Consider the following 19,636-nt stretch of genomic DNA (forward strand, 5'->3'; position numbering starts at 1 on the left):
TGTGCTGTGGGCACCTGCTCTTAGCACAGACGTGAAAGGACACACCGCCGCTTGAACGTTCATGAAGGAGCACGTATGCCCCTTTCCCAGGTAAGTATATAGATAAATACACTCGAACCCCCTGCTTCGTTACTTCGCTTTGGATCCCTCGTCTGTTAATAGTTTATTAATTGAGTTTAGGCGGTGGAAGTTCAACGCTGTAAGTGCATGCGAGAGGACTTTTAGCCATATGATAAGAGAGATGCTTGAAGTTAGGGTTCGATTGTTACTTTAATAAGGAGTTTGCATAGTTCATGTGAGCTATCACTTGCAGGTGGAGTTTTGTAATCTAGAGATCGAAAAGGATATTATTATATACACATCGGCACTACAGATATCGTGCAGAGGTATGTATGGCGCATCTTGATAATGCAGAGAGGTGGCTAGCTAAAGAGACCTCGCATCGGTAAATTGTTCCCTCGTGAAATTAGGGATCATTGACCAACCACTGATCACCACATGTATGCAGGTCCCTTGCATCTATTTAATCGATACGTTATTGGATACTACTCTCTAAAGGTGGTAGGATTGACAAGTAAGATCGGCAGCATGACTGATCTACGTACCGTATACTACAGATCAGATTGATAAATTGTCAATGCGGCCAGCTCTCGTCCATCTTGCCAACACACAACCAGTTTGCTTGAGATATATACCCATTTCTTCCTCACCTGTTATCAGTTTGCCTAGCGCAGCTTGACGTGTTTTGTTATTTATGCTGATCAATTCTAATTTCCCTTCAACACCTTTCCCCACGTGGCTCACACTCGACTGCAAAAGAAGCCCTTTTTTTTTTTTTTTTTTTTTTGGTTTGTTTTTGGTTAAAGATGCTCCAAAAACGAGCATTATCCGCGACTAGGGTCAGCAGCAAACCACATCTCTATTTACAAGCCGATGGAAAACAGCAGAAAACAGGAAACAGTTTTTGGGGTCGTCGCAGTCATGTTTCTGCTTTTTCTGGCCTCCTCAGTTTGTTATTTGTAATTGTTACCTCTCTTTTCGTGCTCTTTCTTTGCGTCTGCCTCGAGCATTTTGATGGCTCTTTACGGCAGGGCTTGTTTGAGCTACTAGTACACTCATCCCCGACAACCCTTTTTCAACGCTATCTTCCTGAGATATCCCATGGCCATGTGATGGCATATGCAAGCTGGATAATGTTTCAGGCACTGTTGTACTCCCTTCTCCCAGGGAAGACCGTCTATGGGCCACCAACACCGGGAGGCAATACGCTGCCCTACCGGATGAACGGACTGTTGTCCTGGGGTATCACAGTTGGTGCAGTCTTCCTGGCCGCTTGTATAGGAGGTGCTGAGATAGTGGCAAGCTTAGCTCAAAATTGGGCAGCGGTGTTAGCGGCAGCGAACGTCTATGGGCTGGCGGTGCCAGCTCTGGCTGTGGCGAAGGGTTATATATGGCCGACCTTTGAGAGTGACCGGAGGTTTAGCGGTTCGTATATACTATTCCCGTCGGAGTGTATAGGCTTTATTATAGTCTTCTATATGATGTTTTGAGAATGGGGCTTAATGGGAATTTTTTGGCTAACGAATTCAGGGTCCATCTTTCATGATTTTATGGTTGGAGTTGAACTGAATCCCCGACTGGGTCGGCACTGGGATCTGAAGATGTTCCAAGTTGGCCGTCTAGGAATGAACTCATGGGTGGTGATGTAGGAATGCTCCCCTTGCGATTGGTATAATATAGGAAATGTGGACTCACCCAAGCAGCGACCTATCTTTCATGGCCCAACAATACCTCCGTTACGGCACAATCTCTAACTCGATGCTGATTGTGATCATTCTCCATGCCATATACGTCGTTGACTTTTTTATTAACGAGGACTGGCAAGTTCTCTTACTACACGCACTGAGCGCATTGAGTTCTAACGTCCCCGTTCAGGTACCTTGCGACCATAGATATTGCCCATGACCACTTCGGTTTCACCCTAGCCTGGGGCACTGCCGTTTGGTTACCCATGATCTATACTGTGCAAGCTCAGTACTTGGCATTACATCCAGTTGACCTCTCTTCATTAACATTCAGTGCAATCCTTATAATAGGTGTCTTGAGCTATGTGCTATTTCGTCTCGCCAACCACCAGAAACATCATTTCCGACAAACGAAGAGCAACTGTCAGATTGCCGGCAGCAAGCCTCGCATTGTCAGGGCTCAGTATACTACAGCGAAGGGGAAAGTCCATGAGACATTTTTGCTGTGCTCTGGTATGTAGAGTTCCCCTCTATGACATGCTTTACTTGACTTGTTCAAAAGCACGACTAACTGGGAGGTAGGTTGCTGGGGGATCGTGCGCCATCCCAACTATGTTGGTGACATTGTTTTCTCTTTCTGCACATGCGTGTGCTGTGGATGGTCGCATGTTCTACCATATATGTATTTTATTTACATGACTGTACTGCTGGTCCATAGGTGCCATCGTGATGAGAAGCGATGCTCAGCTAAGTATGGGTCACAGTGGGAGGAGTATAAGCGGATGGTGCGGTGGAGGATGATACCCGGCTTATTCTGAACTCTTTGTATTCTAAAGCGTTTATGGAGCAGGTTCGAGTTACAGAAGGCCATGGCATCTATTCGAGTATTATAGGGTGAATCGAAGCAGACTAGTATATACTATTACTTTGAACTTAGACAGTCAAAAGGGACTCATAAGAGCCAGGCTTCTAGAAGCGCGATAGAAAATACAACCGTGATTGGAATCAATACTACTCAATGCCGGTTAAATCTCCCTCAGATACCGATTGTGATGCTCTTGATATCCAAATATTCTTCAAGAGCTGCGATTCCACCTTCCCCGACCCAGTCCACTCTCTTGGATTCCTCCGAACGGTTGCTCCGCCGCGCTGACGAGCCCAGTGCGAGCACCCACCATGCCCACCTGAAGTGCCTCGCTCACTCGAAATACACGGGAAATGTCCTCCGTGTAGAAATATGCCGCCAGCCCAACGTCTGATTCGTTAGCCATTTGGATAGCTTGTTCCTCGGTTCCGAAGGGGTCATTCATGCCTCTTACTTGGTAACATATTTCCCTAACACACACTTGTCTGGTTGCTTATTGAGTGAGTGAGCCTTAGAGTACCCTTGCTATGGCGTATTTGTGTTTTATTTTTGTCCTTCTCTCGAGAACAATACTTGCTCAGAACTACTTGGACAAGATACATCTCGGTAAGCTCTGGGTTGTGAAGAGTAACAAGGCCAAAGGGGAAAAAGACTAAAATAGCAAGCATGGAGATTTCAGGGAGTCAATGTACCATAAGTTGGAACTGAGAATAAATGTCATAAACAAGCTAATCTCTGGATAACGGCAGTAGTCCCTGATATTCCAAGCTTTCTATCAACCTTCGTTATGAAGGATTGTTCCCTCCGCTATATTACTTTAAACGGCGCGGCCAAGCTGCCAAGGTGCTGTAAAAGAGACCCCCAACTTCTTCGCTGCATTGATAACCCAATCTGCTTCTCGAAGAAATTGACGTCCTAGCAGCACAGCGTCAGCCTCTGGTTGTGAGCCTGTCAGCTGCGTAATCAGCCCGACGGCTCCAACCAGTGTGCTTTGTCCAGCCTGTCGAATTTCCTTTCGGATCTTGCTGGCAAGGTCAATCTGATAGTGGGTATGCGGTTCGATAACCTGGTCCTTGTGATTACCGCCGGAGCTCACATCAAGAAAATCAATCCCCAACTCAGGAAGCAATTTAGCAAGTGCAATTGATGAAGGCAGATCCCAAAACTCAGGAACTTTGCCATCAAGCCATTCCGTAGCACTAATCCGCAGAAATAGAGGCATATCAGCAGGAATCACGGCCCGAATGGCCGCAGCAATTTCGCGCAGAATCCGTGTCCGATTTTCAAATGAGCCACCACCGTATTTATCGGTCCGCTGGTTGGTAACGGGGCTCAGAAACTGGCTGATCAAATAGCCATGGGCTCCATGGATCTCGATCGCATCCACTCCAGCCAGGACAGACAGCTTAGCGCTCTTGGCGAATGCCCCCCACGAGCTCCTCTACCTCGGCGGTACTAAGCTCTCGCGGGGCCCAGAATCCATCTCCCGGAGCCCATATGTGCTCAGCACCTCCAGACGGACCTACAACATTGTCGGGCCATCCACCGACACTTTCCTCGACCCGCAGACTGCGCTTTCCTGCCTCTTTTGCAACCCAGGGCGCCGTAGTGCTGGCCTTCCGACCCGCATGAGCGAGTTGAATAGCGATTTTGGCTCCCTGGCTGTGAACAAAATCTACAACGCGTTTTAGTCCCTGGAATTGCTCCGACTCAGTACCCTCCTGCCAGAGCCCGCTGTCGTTAGGGGAGATCCGGCCATTGGGCTGGACAGCGGTTGCCTCGATAATAATCAGCCCTGCGCCTTTCAGGGCTAGGTGGCCGAGGTGAGCGATATGGTAGTTGGTTAGGGCACCGACGAAGGGAGAGGACGGGTCGGATTGTGCTGAGTACATGCACATAGGCGCGACCATGATCCGGTTCTTCAATATGAGACCCCGGATCTTTGAGGGGGCGGAATAGAGTGGGGGTATCGGGATTCCTGGGGTCTTTGGCTGCCCCGCCATTGTTGGCGGGTGTGAAGTAGGGAATCCCCTTATATGGAATCACTTGTGGTGCCATGTTTGATTAAGATATATCGTGAGGCGACTGGAATGGCGGGATGTGTATTTCTATGGGATATATTACTGTTCTTTTGATATGTAGGTATGGTAGACTAGTTTAGATAAACTAAAACACATGTCCATCACGACATAATAGAGGTTTACTAATCATCGGTCCAAACAGTGCCCTAATCGGGGTATTGATGATGTGCCAAGAATTTGGTGATGTTGAGAATCAGTAACAGATCTTGCGTCTGTGCCATCCCTGGTTTTCAAGGTCACTTGATAATATCGGAGACTCAGTCTCCGGAAGATCGTCTGGCTCATATCACATTCCTTCGCCAAGTTCATGTGTCAAGACAAAACTGGTAGGGCGGAGGTTCGGCGAGTCTGGGTCTGCGTACCCCAATTTGGGGAACCTGTAGCTATGACAGCCCTAGACATATGTTGAATTGCTGAACAACAGGGTCTCAAGAGAGATCTCCTTTCTATGACCAAAGATAGCTAATCGATCAGGACAGAAACTCGAACTGTCAAGCTTGGCTAGCATGATTCTAATGGACCGGGCTACTCCGCTTGTATAATTCATATTGAAATAATTATACACCATTTAGCAACTATCTGGAGATGACTTGGCTCAAGCGACTTACTTGATTAGTAACAGAATAGAATTTCAAGTTACACTGAGTATTGCCTGCTCGATTCCTGCTCTACGTTTTCTTTGTGAAATGAATAGAATGGAAATGCGCCCCGACCGGTTATGTCGGATGGTAAAAGAAAGCAAAAATGAAGCCCTGGGCCAGTTCTTCCAGTGGCAAGAATTTACACTATCTTAGGTCTCTTCGGTTGTTGAATGTAAAACAGATCGTTCTTGACCCCGCATTCTCCAAAGTCTAGATGGCTGTATATAGTCATAGCAGATTGCTCTTGGGAATTGCTTTACGTTTGCTCAACAGCACTTTAGTCTATATGACCCATGGCGTCCAATGCTAGCACAACCCAGCCCAAAATAATCGCTCGCTAATGTCTACCGTGTCGCAATAGAAAGATCCGTTGTGATAATGCAAGACCTCGATGCGGAGCATGTATAAGCCAAAAGCGAGAATGCACATGTCATCTGGAAGCTCCCAGGAAAAGGTAGGCATCTTTGGAGTTGGTGGCTGTCAGCCTTGAGTGACCATTCTTGCAATGTCAATATAGGCCTACAATTGCCCAACTCAATGAGCTGCGGCGGGAAAGAACTACTTTTAAGTCGTTCATCTCTCAACTCAAATGAGCGTCGCCTGAAGAACGTGACAAATTGCTTTTGACCATACCAGTGGAGGGAACACGCTTGGACGGACAGGTGGTCGATAAAGAGCAAGTTGAGAAGGCTACTAGTGTAGACAAGGAAGGGAAAGGTGTCACTGGTGTCTGAGAGAGGTGCAGTAGCTTCCTTGATGAGATAGATTCCGAAGATGAAGATGTTGATGTTGCACCGATATCATGCATCGCGCAATCCTATAAGGCGGCCTGTGGGCTGTGTAAAGCGCCATATATCCTAAGCTATGCCATCTACGTTGCATGTACTATACACGTACGGAACGCTACTGGGGAAACGACTAGCAACTGTGAGCACAAGTCCCAACTGATCTCCAGTCTGAGCTGTCTTGAGGCCATGTGTGATGCAAATCCTGGTGTCAACCGGCCTTTGAATATCATCAAGCAACTGGTTTCAGTAAACAATATTGATCTCAAAACCGGTAAGGAGTCGTACTTTGCGACGTAGACTGTGGTACACATTCGCTGATAAATACACAGATTCGGCCACTAATACGCAATCAGTTGATGCCTTCGATCTGGATCTGATATTCACCACCTTTCCAAGGGGCCGCAACGGTCAGATTTCGGGGGTAGATGATTCAAGCGAGACGTCTGAGATTGGCGGTAATCTAGATCCACTATTTGGTCCCATGGATTGCCCCCCTGTGCCGTTTGTTGATGCTTCTCTTACTAAAGATTTCCTCGAAGATCCGATCATATAAAGTACCTACAGCCATGGGGATGATACAGTGTCCACTGTTTTGTTTTATTCATTCTTCCCTTTTCCCTTTATTCTTCTTCTCTTTGACGTTTGTTTATTACGAACAGTTCATTGTCACTCAAATCAAAACGTATGTTTGTTATGGTTACAAGATTAACGTCCAAATCTCAAGCCAAGTGCTTCTTGACACATCTCCTCCAAAAGCCCCCTTTCTCATGTGACAGAAGCCTTTCTCTTCTTGGTCTCACTTTTCTTAATATTAGCCGCGAAACCTCGAATCGTTCTTCGCCAGCCACTCGCTATCATGAGCCAAGATGACTTCAACATGGAAACTTTCCTTCAACGTCCGGGCCAGGGAGATATGCTCCTCAGAAATATGTTTATCCTCATGGGCACACTTAGCGATTCCAGTCCGTTCATCCTCGTACACAGCTGTATGGGCCATACCGGCCAGAATAGCGCAATCATGCGTAGTATCCCAAGTCAAATAAACCCTTTCATCAAGTCCCGCACGGACAAGAAGATTCAAATGTCCCGACGGATGGCCAGGCGCATTGACTAAATGAACAGATCCATCACCCGAACCAATCATGCGCCGCTGATATGGGTCCTAATCGAGTCCAGTAATTTCGATCATCTCCATACGGAAGTTCAATGACACGACCAAAGGGAAATCCCCTGGAATCATAATGCGAATACCCATTTTCGGGCTATGTCTCTGCACCGCAGATGAAACGTTTTGCTCCCGGTCCGATGATCAATTTGGTCCCTGGTCCCAGCCGGGACGGATCGCCGGTGTGATCGTAGTGGAGGTGGGAGAATATGACCGTGTCGATATCGGAATCGGGGTTAATGTTCGCTTCTTGGAGGCTACTGAAAACTTCTTGTGGTATTTCAGCGCGGACGAGTCTTTGCATTCGTTCGTATAATGCTGGTGGATAGTTGTGGGTGTCTTGTCTGATGCCAAGGTCGAAGACGATGTTTGTATTGGATGGCTTGTGAGAGATGAGCCATGACATTGAGGGTACTCGGCGGATTTGATCTTTGGGTGCTCCTTGGACGAAAAGATGCATTGGGAGGTACAGGTATCCTGCTTCTAATCTTCGCAGAGTGACAGGTTGGACTTGTGGGTCGAATCCATGAGTTTAATTCAGTGGATAGTGGGTTCATGTTAGCTGTGGAAGGCTTAAATAATGAATCTTGCGTTGGTACGTACTCTCAGGACACTGGGAATACTGAACTATGAATATTAAATCCTCGGAGAGGGGGTGTTTCCTCCCCTTTAACTTGGGGCCCGAAGTCTTTCGCTCCGAAGGGTGCTGCTTCTGATCAGGGGATAGAGAAACCTGGCCAGCGCTTCAAATCAGAGGTCTATGTTGAGTACGTGATTCATTTCAGTGTATCCGTACAAAGATAATCTAAACCTCACTACAAGCCCCACTTTGGCAGCCATTACTGACCAGATGTGATGGAGGATTTAGCTTGTCCTCGCTCCACCAAACTGTCAAACACTGTCTTCTGCTTTTCATCCACAAAGTCTGGAAACATGGGATGAACAGCGCCTTGTCCAAAGGCATAATTTGGCCCAATCTCAAAACAATTACCGCTGAATGTCACCTTAACGTCCAGGATATGCTCACAGGTTTCCACCACGCCTGAAACCGGGGTCAAAAGGCCCTCTTGGTCGAGGCTATCATAGAACTGGCCGGTAGAGAAGTTGATCCGCAAAACATTAGAGTTTAATGAGTTGAGCGTGATACCTTCAGCAGGCAATGCCTTGCCCCAGGAACGTACTATGCCAGTAATAGCATGTTTTGAGGCCATATAAATTGGAAGACCAGGACAACAGTAGATGCCACAGACCGATCCCGCTATGATCACTGCGATTGTCAACATTCGGCCCGTGGTATTTTTCACATTAAACGGAGACGCTACCTTTGCCACGGAAGCCATGGGCATCACGGTCTTGCCGTCGGAATTGCTGGACTGCCAGGGAAATCGTATATAACGTGCCAGTTACATTCACATCGATTGCGTTGAGATCAGGTTTCTCAAAGCCTGCATTACTATTTCGATGAACTGGCATCCACTGGTTCTCACCAATGCCTGCTTTAGCTACGACGTAATCCACCCGGCCAAAGGTGTCGACTGCTTTCTGGAATGCATCGGCTTGGGATAGCCAGTTCGTGACATCAACGGTAGTCGAGTATCCAATCAGTTCTTTTGCAAGGACTTCGGCACCGGCGGTATCCTTGTCTGCGACTATGACCTTGATGCCTTTCGCAGCGAGAGCGGTTGCAATGACCTTGCCTAGTCCGGAGGCACCGCCGGTGATGTACGCACACTCAGAAGTTATGGTGCGATATTAAGAGAATGGCTGCTGTCCTAAAGCTAGCTGTTGAAACACAAAAGTATGAGAAGGTTCTAGGGTAATCCCGGTGAGGCGCTGATGTAACATAACTGAAATTCAACGAAAACTAGGCGGAGATCCGCGTCTCATAGACAAGATCATTCCTAAGAACTTCAATGTTGGTCGTCGACGACCGACACCAGGCAATGGCTACCTCGAAGCTCTGGTCGGTGAGAAAACCACAGTCTTTACTGAAACCGTTGGTTCCATTACCCCCAATGGTTTCAAAGATCTCGCCGGAAACGAATATGAATGTGACGTGATTATCTGTGCTACTGGGTTCGACACGTCCTATCGGCCCCAATACCCCGTGGTTGGGCTAAATGTTATTGCTTTATCTGATCGCTGGGCTGAGCTTCCCGAGTCATACATTGCAGCTCCCAGTGTGCCAAACTACTTTATGTTCACGGGCCCCTTCACACCTGTTGCACAAGGAGCTATTTTACCGATCCTTACTGCCATGAGCAGCTAGTTTCTTCAGGTTATTGAAAAGATGTACAGCCAGCATATTCGCCGTATAACGCCGAGGGAGGATGTGATTGCACACTTCATGAAACATGCCCGTGCTTACCTTCCCCGGACGTGCTGGGCAGATCCCTGTGCCAGTTGGTTCAAGCAAGGCAGCCTGGATGGACCAGTGGTGATGTGGCCCGGGTCGCGTCTGGCATTCTTCGAGGCAGTCAAGACTCCCCAGTGGGAGGACTATGATATCCAATACCACTCGGGGAATCGCTTCGGATTCCTGGGAAGCGGATTTGCGCCCTACGAGCTTGGTGAACAAGGTGAAAGCTCCCCTTATCTCAATGGTGATTTTGTACCTACTCGACATGAGCACGAGCTTCGAGAGATGATTGCAAAAGAAAAGGCCAGGGGTTCTACGAAAGCGATACTGTAGCAACTTTGCGCCAAAGTATCCCATATGTTGAAATGGACGCTGGAAGATGACCTGTTTATCCGGATTTTGTTATGTTAATCGAGACCTGAGCCGCTTTTCTAGATGCTTTAAGCTCTGGATCAGTATACGTAGAACGTAGATATTAGACCCCCAACCGGGTATGAATTAGGCATATCCGCCATAACTACCATAGCCGCGAGTTGTGGTCAGCGCTACCTGCCTATGTAGACAGGACACAACTTTAGCCAGAATTCCGAACAGGGGTCGAAGATTCCGGCACTCCTATTGCAGGGAGGTCTGCGATATGCTACCCACGTTTCCGGTATGTATCAGTAGTTCCTGGTCTAGAGATCCCACATGCCCTGGGGATAGTGTGATGGGAGGAGATGAAGTTGTGGAACCTAGGCTCCGGTTGAGAGAAGCCCATGTCTTGGGTCCTAGTATACCGTAGGTTTAAGGTATAACCCTTCCGTTACAGCAGGATTGCACGATGATCATCCTCCGAGGCGTCTTACAAATCAAGTTATGCTGACCAGATTCCTGAAGTATAAGTCTACCCTTTAAGGATCCATCCATCCGTTGATTCTCTATCGCCCTCATCACTTTCACATAGCCCATACTTCCGATAGCGCCTACCACCCACGCTCTATATATCATGAGCACCATCGATCCTTTCTCTATAAACGTTCCAACGGACCAAATCAGTGATATAAAAGGTCGCCTCGCAAATGCTCGGCTTCCGAATGAGTTAGACGAAGCAGGGTGGGACCTTGGGACTCCCGTCAATGAAGTGCGCCCACTCGCCACTTACTGGCGTGACCATTTCGACTGGAAGGCCACAGAAGCCAGGTTGAACCAACTACCCCATTTCACGACGAAGATATAGGTCGATGGTTTTGACCCGTTGAGGATCTATTTTATGCATCAGCCTTCTTCAATCTCCGATGTTATTCCGTTGTTATACGTACATGGATGGCCAGGTTCATTTCTGGAAGGAACTAAGATCATCCAAGCTCATTCAGGCGATGGTATTGCCGACCCAGCCTTCCATGTGGTCGGGATCTCGTTGCCCAACTTTGGTTTCAGCGAAGGGCCAAGTAGAAGGGGCTTCGGTCTGGAGCAATACGCAGAGACCTGCCATAAGCTCATGCAAAGGTTGGGTTATCAGGAATATGTGACCCAAAACGGCGATTGGGGATACTACATCACTCGTACGATGGCACTTTTGTATCCCCAGTATTGCAAGGTCACTCATATCAACTTCGACTACGGGGGAGGACCTCTGGGCTTCTGGAAGTATCCTTTGCTTGCAATTGAGCATGCCGTGACTCCCTACACGGAGCGAGAGAAAAAGGGCATGGAGCGTCGCAAGTGGTTCATTGAGGAGAGCTCCGGATACCGGGCTATGCAAGCGACCAAACCTACCACTGTTAGCTATGCCTTGACGGATAGTCCGGTCGCTCTGTTGGCATGGATTTATGAAAAGCTTCATGATTGGTCTGACCATTATCCTTGGTCGGAAGAGGAAGTGTGTACATGGATCAGCATCTACTGGTTCAGCACCGCTCTGTGCCGTGAGTACTTCGCTCCTAACTCAATATCGTCCCAAGTGAACTTGACACAGCATACTGACGAACTACAAGGGGCGCTTCCCTGCGGATTTACTATAGAGCAACGCATACGTGGAAAGACAGTGTCCCAAACAAGGTGACCCGCGCCCGTACAGGGGAATGGATTGATTCGGTCAAGATAGGATACAGTCATCTGCCCATGTAATTGCGAATCAGTCCAAGTACCTGGGGGAGAAAGCTAGGACCAATTGTCTTCGATCGGCAAAAGGACCGGAGTGGCCATTATTTTGCCTGGGAAGCGCCGGAGTCATTCATTGAAGATCTACGAGATATGTTCTGTAGAGGCGGAGGCGCCTATGGGGCTGTCTCCGGTCGAAATGGATATCTAGAGTAGGCTTTTGTGCAAGCTGACTGGGGACTTGCGTCGTGTCATTCTTTCTTCCCCTCATTGTGTAGACTACGCCACATGGCATGACCTTATTGGGTAGTGTTTAAGGAAGTGGGTATGAAGAGCCGAAGATCTTCGCAAATGTCTCCTGGTCCAACACTCGACCTTCCAACTCTGCATGGATAATGCGCAGGACCCCTCCATCGCAAGCTGTTGCGAGCAAGCGACCTCCTTCCTGCCGCAGACTAGGCTGAGCGGTAGAGTTAGGGCTATCCGCTACCACCAATGTGCGCCAAATGGTTATTCGTCCTCTCGCCGTGTCCATGAACGCCCCAGGGTACGGATTTGTCACAGCTCGCACAAGATTGTGAATCTGTTGTGCCCCCATTCTTTCCCAATCGATCAATCCGTCCTGTGGTTTGCGTCCGCCAAAGTAGGACCCGGATCTGAGATCCATCTTTCTCGCTACCACCGTCCCACTCACTATCTCGGGTAAGGTTTGGCAGAGAACCAACTCTGCCGCGACTAAGACCTTGGAAAAGACCTCTGAGGCCGTATCATTGGGCAAGATAGGCACCGCCATCTGCCCCACAATATCGCCTGCGTCGGGCTTTCTCACCATTTCGTGGAGGGTGGCACCCGTCTGGGATTCACCGTGCACGAGAGCCCAGTTGACGGGGGCACGTCCACGATAGTGAGGCAACAGGGAGCCATGCATATTGTAACTTCCACGGCGCGCGGTCTCCAGTACCGGCACACTCAGAATCTGGCGGTAGTAGAAAGAGAAAATAAAATCGGGGTTCAGCGATCGTAGACGCGTAATCATATCTTCTGTATTTGGACTGTCGGGGGTAACCACGGGGATTCCATGTAGGCTCGCGAGGTTCGATACACTATCGAACCAGATATTCTCGTCCTCATCATCTGAATGAGTAACCACCAGCTTTACCTCGATCTTTTGTGCAAGTAGAACCGATAGGCACCTCACACCTACGTTGTGATACCCGAAAACGACCGCGGAGACCATTGCCAGCTTGTTGGGGACTTTGGGCAGTTATAGAGAGATACGTGGAAGAATATCGGTGTGGGTTCTCTTGCGGGGAATGATGTTGTTGCTGGAACCGAGGTTTGTTATACTGAAAGATCCTTCCTAAAATTCAAGAGACCGCCCTTCTCAGCTGATTCAGACTAATTTCTACTAGTCAGTTATTTTATGCGATTAGCGAAGCAATCAAAATACTAGGTTCTGAAAGTTCTGGCCAGCTGTGTGGGGCTTAAGCTTTCGCGTATATAACCTACTCCGCGAGATCCCAACGTAGATCACTCTCATTTCTTTTCAGCAAAACAGTAGCAGAGTACTTTGGGTCCAAAATTGACTAAAAATGCCTGGCCAAGATTTACCAGAAGATAAAAAACTCAAGATCCTGGTTGCTGGGGTATGCCTTGCGGAAAGAATATACGAAAATTACTTAATATACTGATGTTAGTAGGCGGCCGGGTTCTTAGGGTCACATCTTGTAGACCTTCTGCTAGAGAAAGGTCATGAGGTAATTGGCCTGGACAACTTCCAAACGGGCTTTCCCAACAACCTAAAACATTTGGTGTCTAGTACCAAATTTACCCTTGTCCGGTATGTGAGCTATACAGCAAGTGGAGACCTGGGTTGTAAAAGGGTTATGATACTGACTCGCTTTGAACAGCCATGATGTGCGAGCTCCCTTACCAGAATTGCCTATCGTGGACCAGATATATCACCTTGCTTGTCCGGCGAGCCCTATTCAGTACCAGAAAGACCATATTGGCACACTAGATACCTGCTACCGAGGGACGAAAAGTCTGCTAGAATTCGCAACAAAACGCAAGATCCGAATTCTATTCACAAGCACGTCTGGTTCGTAACGTGCTGCCACCATATACCTCTAATGACAAAGAACAACTACTGATTGGAACTACCGGTTCCGCAGAAGTCTACGGAGATCCCAAGGTCTGTCCCCAACCGGAGACGTACTGGGGGAACGTGAATCCGTTTGGTCCCCGATCTTGCTATGATGAAGGCAAACGAGTCGGGGAGGCTCTGATGTATGGATATCGGGAACAGCATGGGACTGATACTCGGATTGCCCGTATTTTCAACACGTACGGACCGCGAATGGCTGCCTCGGATGGAAGAGTCGTTTCTTCATTCATTGCGAGCGCGTTATCGGGACAACCAATCCAGGTGACTGGCGACGGATCGGCGACACGTTCATTCCAATATGTTAGTGACTGCGCGAACGGCCTTTATAAGTTGATGAATAGCAATTACGCGAAAGGACCGGTGAACATAGGCAACGATAACGAGAATACCATACTACAGTTAGCGGAAATGGTTGCGGAGCTAGTAGCGAACATTACTACTCAGCAACCCAAGGTCAGTATTAAATTCCTTCCATCGCCAGTGGATGATCCTACTACTCGACGACCGGACAATTCTCTAGCGCTGAAAGAACTGGGGTGGAAACCGATCATATCTCTCGAACAGGGCCTAAGACACACCATTCAGTGGCATATTGAGGAAATGAACAAAATGAACCGTGGTGGCCACCGTGTAGTGCGGCTGTAATACTACGCTCATGGGGTTATGTTTGGAGGAAAAGAGATAGAAAGAGCACACTCAATTCGCTGCGTCTTTATATATGGGTCAATCGTCTCATAAAATACCACTTGATTGTTTCAATCACCTTCCGTGCTTGCTCCATAGTCATCGTATAGAAGATCGGAAGGCGAACTAACCTCTCACTTTCCCGAGTCGCAAAGTCCTGTCGGTCAAGGACGTGCCGACCTTGGGCGCCGGGGACCGTCGAGTGTAAAGGGCTGTAATGGGCGAGAACTGTTATTCCTGCCTCTTTCATCGCGGTAATGAAATCTCTCCGCTGCTCTCCATCCTTTACTCTAATAAAGAATATATGTGCATTGTGTTGGCAGTAAGATGGTACCAAAGGGAGAGCAATGGGTACTTCATTGCCTAGCTTAGATAATTCCCCGTAGTAGAAATTCCATATCTCCAAACGTTGGTTTTGTATCCGATCAGACGCTTCCAGCTGGCCCCAAAGGTAGGCCGCCTGTATCTCGCTGAGGGTATAGCTCGCCCCAGCCTGCTGCCAGGTATAGTGGGCGACTTCCCCTCGCAGGAACCTTTGGCGGTTGGTGCCTTTATCTTTGATAATTTCCGCTTGCTCGACAAGGCCAGGGTCATTAATGAGTATCGCGCCACCTTGTCCGCCTGCTGTCACATTCTTGCTCTCATGGAAGCTGAAACACCCGATGTGACCAATTGTGCCCAGCGCACGACCTTTGTAGGTTGAGAACAAACCCTGCGCCGCGTCTTCCACAACATAGATCCCGCGTTTGTTGGCGATGTGCAAAAGAGCGTCCATGTCGCAAGCGACACCGGCATAGTGAACCGGGACGATTGCACGGGTCTTGTCAGTGATCGCATCCTGGAGCTTTTCCATGTCCATGTTCATGGTCTCGGGCACAATGTCCACAAACACCAGCGAGGCCCCACGAAGTAGGAAGGCATTTGCGGTAGAAACATAGGTATAGCTAGGGACAATGACTTCATCTCCCGGTTGGATGTTCAGGACCAATGCCGCCAAATCGAGGGCGGCCGTGCCAGACGGAGTCAGGAATACTTTGGCGGCTGGTAATTTCTTTTCCAGCCAGTTTTGACATAAGACGGTGTATTCTCCATCACCACTGAGGGTGCCTTTCCGCACCGCTTGCTCAACATATTGGAGCTCTGAGCCAGCTAAAGTAGGAACGCTGAACGGTATCATTATGGGAAAATAGTATTAGCAACAGATTGTAAGCATGGTGTTCAACCACTAACGAAGCTCAATCAAGTCTGTACGGAGGGGGATCTTTGGCGCTAGTAAGCTTGGCAAGTATGGTCCTGTAAGCATCTTTACGAAAGAGATTTTTATCCATATTTCTTTGCATTGGCTGGACGATCTCTCACTACTACTACTTAGTACTGAAGTCAGTAATAGGAAACGCGGTGTGCTTTCCGCGTGACCCAATATGGAATCCACCATAAAATTTATTGCCAAATCTGCAAGTGTCACATTAGGTGTCATATCGATTTCTCTTTTATTTCTCACTAGTTCAACCGGGGAGTTCAATAAACTCATTGCATTCTATGAGTTAACCTCAGCTGATTACCATGGCTTCATCAATATATAATCATCTGCAACCGGTTTGATTGTTCAAAATCCAAGTATTGAAGAGTCTGTTCATTTCAACCCACCCGAACTAATACAACATACATTCCACGTTTTGAATAAGCAAGATGAAACATTTCATCGTCCTTTTATTCATGATATTCATTGTATCATTGGCCAATCCTATCCCTCAGGATGGAGATATTGAACCGCCTGAACCTGAAACTCCCTGCCCGGCTGGCTGGCTGCCGAACGGATAGGATGATATTCTTGGTTCTCAAAATCATCTGGTTGGACCTTTTTTTTTTTTTTTTTTTTTCCGGGAATTATGAATGTTTTTAAAAATATAAATGAACAAATGAACAGTGTACTAAGCTGTTACTGCGATAAATCTTGTTATAGTGCACATTTCCACGTTGACATTCTTACTTCGAGGGAATCTTATGTCTCTATATCCTTGGTTTCCCAGCCACGGAACCAATGTTTTCTTTCCATTTATCGTCAACTACAATTTTGTCCGCCCGAGGCTTTGCGTTCCATTCTTGAATGAATTCGTGTTGGTCGGTCTCCCATCTAGTCAACTCGAAGTGGGAGAAAGAAGCACTTACTCGAGCACACTCCCATACATTCTCCATGGGAACCAAATGTCCTGTGGGGAGTACAACCTCCTTGACCCTTCCTCGATGCGTCCCTCCACTGCCTCCAACACCGGATCCGGTCATTTCTAACCTCTCCCGGCGGACTGGTGTTGTGGAGATCTCGGATCGCTCTCCAAAGATACACAGCACACTAGGTCGTAGCTGGGGGAGACGGTGGAACAAAAAGACAGGTCTGTAGAATGGATGCCCTTCCTCTCGATCTTCCGGGCGCATTTCCCTCCGCCATTCTCCCTCTCGAAGGCCAACCTTTCCATCTTGGTAGGTTGGCCATAGGTAGGTATATAGCTCCTGGGCCTTTGTGGTTGTTAAGGACACCGGTGTTGTACCGTGATTTTCATAGCGCGGATACAACTCAGTCGGTAGGTCTCGAAGTTCGTATTCCACAAAATCGTCAAACGCGTGTGCGTCGAAATCCTTGAACACTTTGTTAGCCCGGAACCTATTGATTGCATCTTCGCGGGATGGCCAGAGATCACGCCTGTAGGTTGAACCCAAGGCGTATTTCTTGCTGGGATTCTCTCTCCGGAGAGGGGGTTCAATAAGGATAAGAGATTGGAAGAGCGACGGATGTATCAATGCAAGATGAGCACTGGGCTATGTCAATTGTCGGTGCATAGGAACATCTAAAGGATAAGGTGACATACAGCTGCACTCCGCCCATACTGTGGCCAACGCCAATGATCGGGTGAGGCATATCACTCTGGTATCGGTGAATCAAGCCGAGCAAATCTCTCGCATGGTCCATCCAACTCGCTGGCCTATGTTAACCGAAAGAAAATAATCGTGTTCAGAATAGGAGTACGAACGATCATCGCCCTATATACGCTCATTCAATACTCCACTTTGCCCTTGATGGCTGACGTCTGCGATCCAGATGCTTCGAATTCTCCTTTTAAGAGCACTCATCTCTTCGTAAACATCATCCCACAAGGGCTCGTATACTTCCTGTTCAATCATTCAGTTGACCCTCCTAGTTTCTAAATCAAAGATGTCCGAACCTTTGGGAAGCTATTCGCATGGGCACGCCAGGCCTTTCCCGGATGTGGTGACAGGGCACCGTATGCTCAACGACGTTGAAATGCAACATTCTTTGTAGTGAGTCTTTGGCCCGTGCAAGTGTCTGTCTCATTGCTCAAGGATACCAAAAACTGGAATACAATACAGTTCACTCAGGAAACTTTACTTAAGAGTACCCATGCTATATAGTCGGAACATACTGTCCACACTGGCGCTACAACAATCAACATCTAGATGCCTCCTTTGCTCAAGCGGCGAAGAATGCAATGGAGGCCGGGTTTGATGGGGTTGAGCTCCACGGGGCGAATGGATATTTGATCGACCAATTCATTCAAGATACATGTAACAGGCGAACCGACGAATGGGGAGGAAACATTGAGAACAGGTCACGTTTCTGCTTTGAAGTTGCGAAAGCAGTTTCCGAAGCAATCGGACCTGATCGAACGGCGGTCCGTCTCTCACATTTCAGTGAATTCCAAGGGATGCGTACGGGAGACCCGATTCCTCAATTTACGCATCTCATCTCCCAGCTAAGTTCGCTCGGTCTTGCGTATCTACATCTTATTGAACCACGGGTTTCAGGAAATGCCGATAAAGCAACGCGCGAGGACGAAAGTCTAGACTTCGCCATTAAGGCATGGGGAAGAACAAGCCCTATTATTCTTGCTGGGGGCTATTCATTGGAAAAGGCTAATCAGGCAATTGGGTCCAAATTGAAGGATGAAAACGTTGCATTCGCCTTCGGGAGACATTTTATCTCTAATCCCGATCTCCCTTTCAGGCTGGCTAACAGCCTACCTTTGACACAGTATGAGCGAGCCACTTTTTATAAAGTTGGAAGCCCTGACGGCTATATCGACTATCCGTTCAGCAGATTTTGGGCAGATCAGTTAGGTGCAGGTCAAACAACCATATTTAAATAGTCGACAATGCAAGAGAGGACACGGGTGTTGAAAAGAAGTGGACTACTATATGTGTCTAGGCAAGAAACTACACACTTTTTTCATGGATATTTCAATCAGTATACTTTTGCTCTCAGATCCTTGAGGTTGTCGTTGATATCTGATGTGGGCCAAACGGGTCCTTCCGTGCGGGTAGATGTTGTAGCGTACGGGGTAAAAGACCCTAGTTGAAGATCGATAGACCGCGGAAACACAGCACCATCGGAGACTGACTGTCCGATTGACGACAATGCTGCTTATTCTCTTCAGAGCCCGACATACGCCCTAGACCAGACATATTCTACGAAGATCTGCGGGGTACAATTGGGGCAAGGAATCAAGAATGGCTCGGCGCGATGCAGAGTTAGCGTGTCATCGTGTCATCCACGATGAACGCATGCATTCGGCGTGTTACTCCCCGCCGAGAAAGACCACTGTAGAGATGGAAATCGGCCAATGCAAGGAGGGCCAGAGTGGGACACCAAAGAAAAGCCGCAAGGATGAGACCATTGCCCTTATAAGAGAATCATAGTCAAAGACGGAGGTATAGTACGTCCCGTTCTTCACTTGTTCAGAGGGGTCGAAACCACGATAATATAAGCCATATTTTGACAATCAACAAAACACCATGCTTAAAACTATAGATGTGGAAACGGTACTCACAATCCCGAATCTATCAATTGCCTTAGTAAGCTTGGTGGCCCTCTACTATCTCGTCCCATATTTCAGATTATGGAGGCTTCGCGACATTCCGGCCCCCGGTGTGGCGGCATTTTCTAATCTCTGGCTGCTCCTTCAATCCCGTCGAGGCAATCGAGCAGTGGTTCTCGATAAACTTCATAAGCATGGGAAAATGATTCGCGTAGCGCCTAGGCACATTT

At 47.9% G+C, this 19,636-nt stretch overlaps 10 protein-coding genes across 10 annotated transcripts; 5 read left to right on the forward strand and 5 right to left on the reverse strand.

Moving 5' to 3' along the window:
* Positions 1-866: 866 nt before the first annotated feature.
* BDV27DRAFT_172150 (ergosterol biosynthesis ERG4/ERG24 family-domain-containing protein) lies at positions 867-2,563 on the forward strand (the record flags this gene model as incomplete). Its single annotated transcript, XM_032075779.1, has 5 exons — positions 867-1,485; positions 1,591-1,705; positions 1,764-1,915; positions 1,953-2,258; positions 2,328-2,563. 5 exons carry the CDS (start codon positions 867-869, stop codon positions 2,561-2,563), a joined length of 1,428 nt encoding a protein of 475 aa, XP_031927787.1.
* Positions 2,564-3,427: 864 nt separating this feature from the next.
* On the reverse strand, positions 3,428-4,713 carry BDV27DRAFT_172151 (uncharacterized protein; the record flags this gene model as incomplete). The annotated part of the gene is made up of 2 exons (XM_032075780.1): positions 4,067-4,713; positions 3,428-3,996 (listed from the first exon to the last, which is right to left on the reverse strand). The coding sequence occupies exons 1-2, from the start codon at positions 4,611-4,613 to the stop codon at positions 3,428-3,430; spliced, it is 1,116 nt and encodes a 371-aa protein (XP_031927788.1). The 5' UTR covers positions 4,614-4,713.
* Positions 4,714-6,306: 1,593 nt separating this feature from the next.
* BDV27DRAFT_157560 (uncharacterized protein) lies at positions 6,307-6,673 on the forward strand (the record flags this gene model as incomplete). Its single annotated transcript, XM_032072530.1, has 2 exons — positions 6,307-6,391; positions 6,450-6,673. The coding sequence occupies 2 exons, from the start codon at positions 6,307-6,309 to the stop codon at positions 6,671-6,673; spliced, it is 309 nt and encodes a 102-aa protein (XP_031927789.1).
* A 258-nt stretch (positions 6,674-6,931) lies between these two features.
* On the reverse strand, positions 6,932-7,691 carry BDV27DRAFT_157561 (uncharacterized protein; the record flags this gene model as incomplete). Its single annotated transcript, XM_032072531.1, has 2 exons — positions 6,932-7,230; positions 7,397-7,691. The coding sequence occupies 2 exons, from the start codon at positions 7,689-7,691 to the stop codon at positions 6,932-6,934; spliced, it is 594 nt and encodes a 197-aa protein (XP_031927790.1).
* Positions 7,692-10,592: 2,901 nt separating this feature from the next.
* BDV27DRAFT_172153 (epoxide hydrolase) lies at positions 10,593-11,942 on the forward strand (the record flags this gene model as incomplete). The annotated part of the gene is made up of 5 exons (XM_032075781.1): positions 10,593-10,826; positions 10,887-10,957; positions 10,991-11,579; positions 11,621-11,749; positions 11,783-11,942. Exons 1-5 carry the CDS (start codon positions 10,633-10,635, stop codon positions 11,940-11,942), a joined length of 1,143 nt encoding a protein of 380 aa, XP_031927791.1. The 5' UTR covers positions 10,593-10,632.
* A 97-nt stretch (positions 11,943-12,039) lies between these two features.
* Positions 12,040-12,963, reverse strand: BDV27DRAFT_157564 (formyl transferase; the record flags this gene model as incomplete). Its single annotated transcript, XM_032072532.1, has 1 exon — positions 12,040-12,963. The coding sequence occupies one exon, from the start codon at positions 12,961-12,963 to the stop codon at positions 12,040-12,042; it is 924 nt and encodes a 307-aa protein (XP_031927792.1).
* Positions 12,964-13,318: 355 nt separating this feature from the next.
* Positions 13,319-14,553, forward strand: BDV27DRAFT_172158 (UDP-glucuronic acid decarboxylase family protein; the record flags this gene model as incomplete). Its single annotated transcript, XM_032075782.1, has 4 exons — positions 13,319-13,372; positions 13,427-13,566; positions 13,637-13,827; positions 13,901-14,553. 4 exons carry the CDS (start codon positions 13,319-13,321, stop codon positions 14,536-14,538), a joined length of 1,023 nt encoding a protein of 340 aa, XP_031927793.1. The 3' UTR covers positions 14,539-14,553.
* Positions 14,554-14,588: 35 nt separating this feature from the next.
* BDV27DRAFT_128010 (pyridoxal phosphate-dependent transferase) lies at positions 14,589-15,639 on the reverse strand. Its single transcript, XM_032066891.1, has one exon. It carries the CDS (start codon positions 15,440-15,442, stop codon positions 14,606-14,608), a length of 837 nt encoding a protein of 278 aa, XP_031927794.1. The 5' UTR covers positions 15,443-15,639; the 3' UTR covers positions 14,589-14,605.
* An 824-nt stretch (positions 15,640-16,463) lies between these two features.
* Positions 16,464-17,884, reverse strand: BDV27DRAFT_172160 (Alpha/beta hydrolase family-domain-containing protein; the record flags this gene model as incomplete). Its single annotated transcript, XM_032075783.1, has 4 exons — positions 16,464-17,386; positions 17,442-17,550; positions 17,622-17,742; positions 17,822-17,884. The coding sequence occupies 4 exons, from the start codon at positions 17,882-17,884 to the stop codon at positions 16,588-16,590; spliced, it is 1,092 nt and encodes a 363-aa protein (XP_031927795.1). The 3' UTR covers positions 16,464-16,587.
* Positions 17,885-18,080: 196 nt separating this feature from the next.
* Positions 18,081-18,737, forward strand: BDV27DRAFT_157567 (uncharacterized protein; the record flags this gene model as incomplete). The annotated part of the gene is made up of 1 exon (XM_032072533.1): positions 18,081-18,737. The coding sequence occupies one exon, from the start codon at positions 18,081-18,083 to the stop codon at positions 18,735-18,737; it is 657 nt and encodes a 218-aa protein (XP_031927796.1).
* Positions 18,738-19,636: the final 899 nt, after the last annotated feature.

Source organism: Aspergillus caelatus (assembly GCF_009193585.1).
Source record: "Aspergillus caelatus strain CBS 763.97 unplaced genomic scaffold BDV27scaffold_83, whole genome shotgun sequence".
Classification (NCBI taxonomy): domain Eukaryota; kingdom Fungi; phylum Ascomycota; class Eurotiomycetes; order Eurotiales; family Aspergillaceae; genus Aspergillus; species Aspergillus caelatus.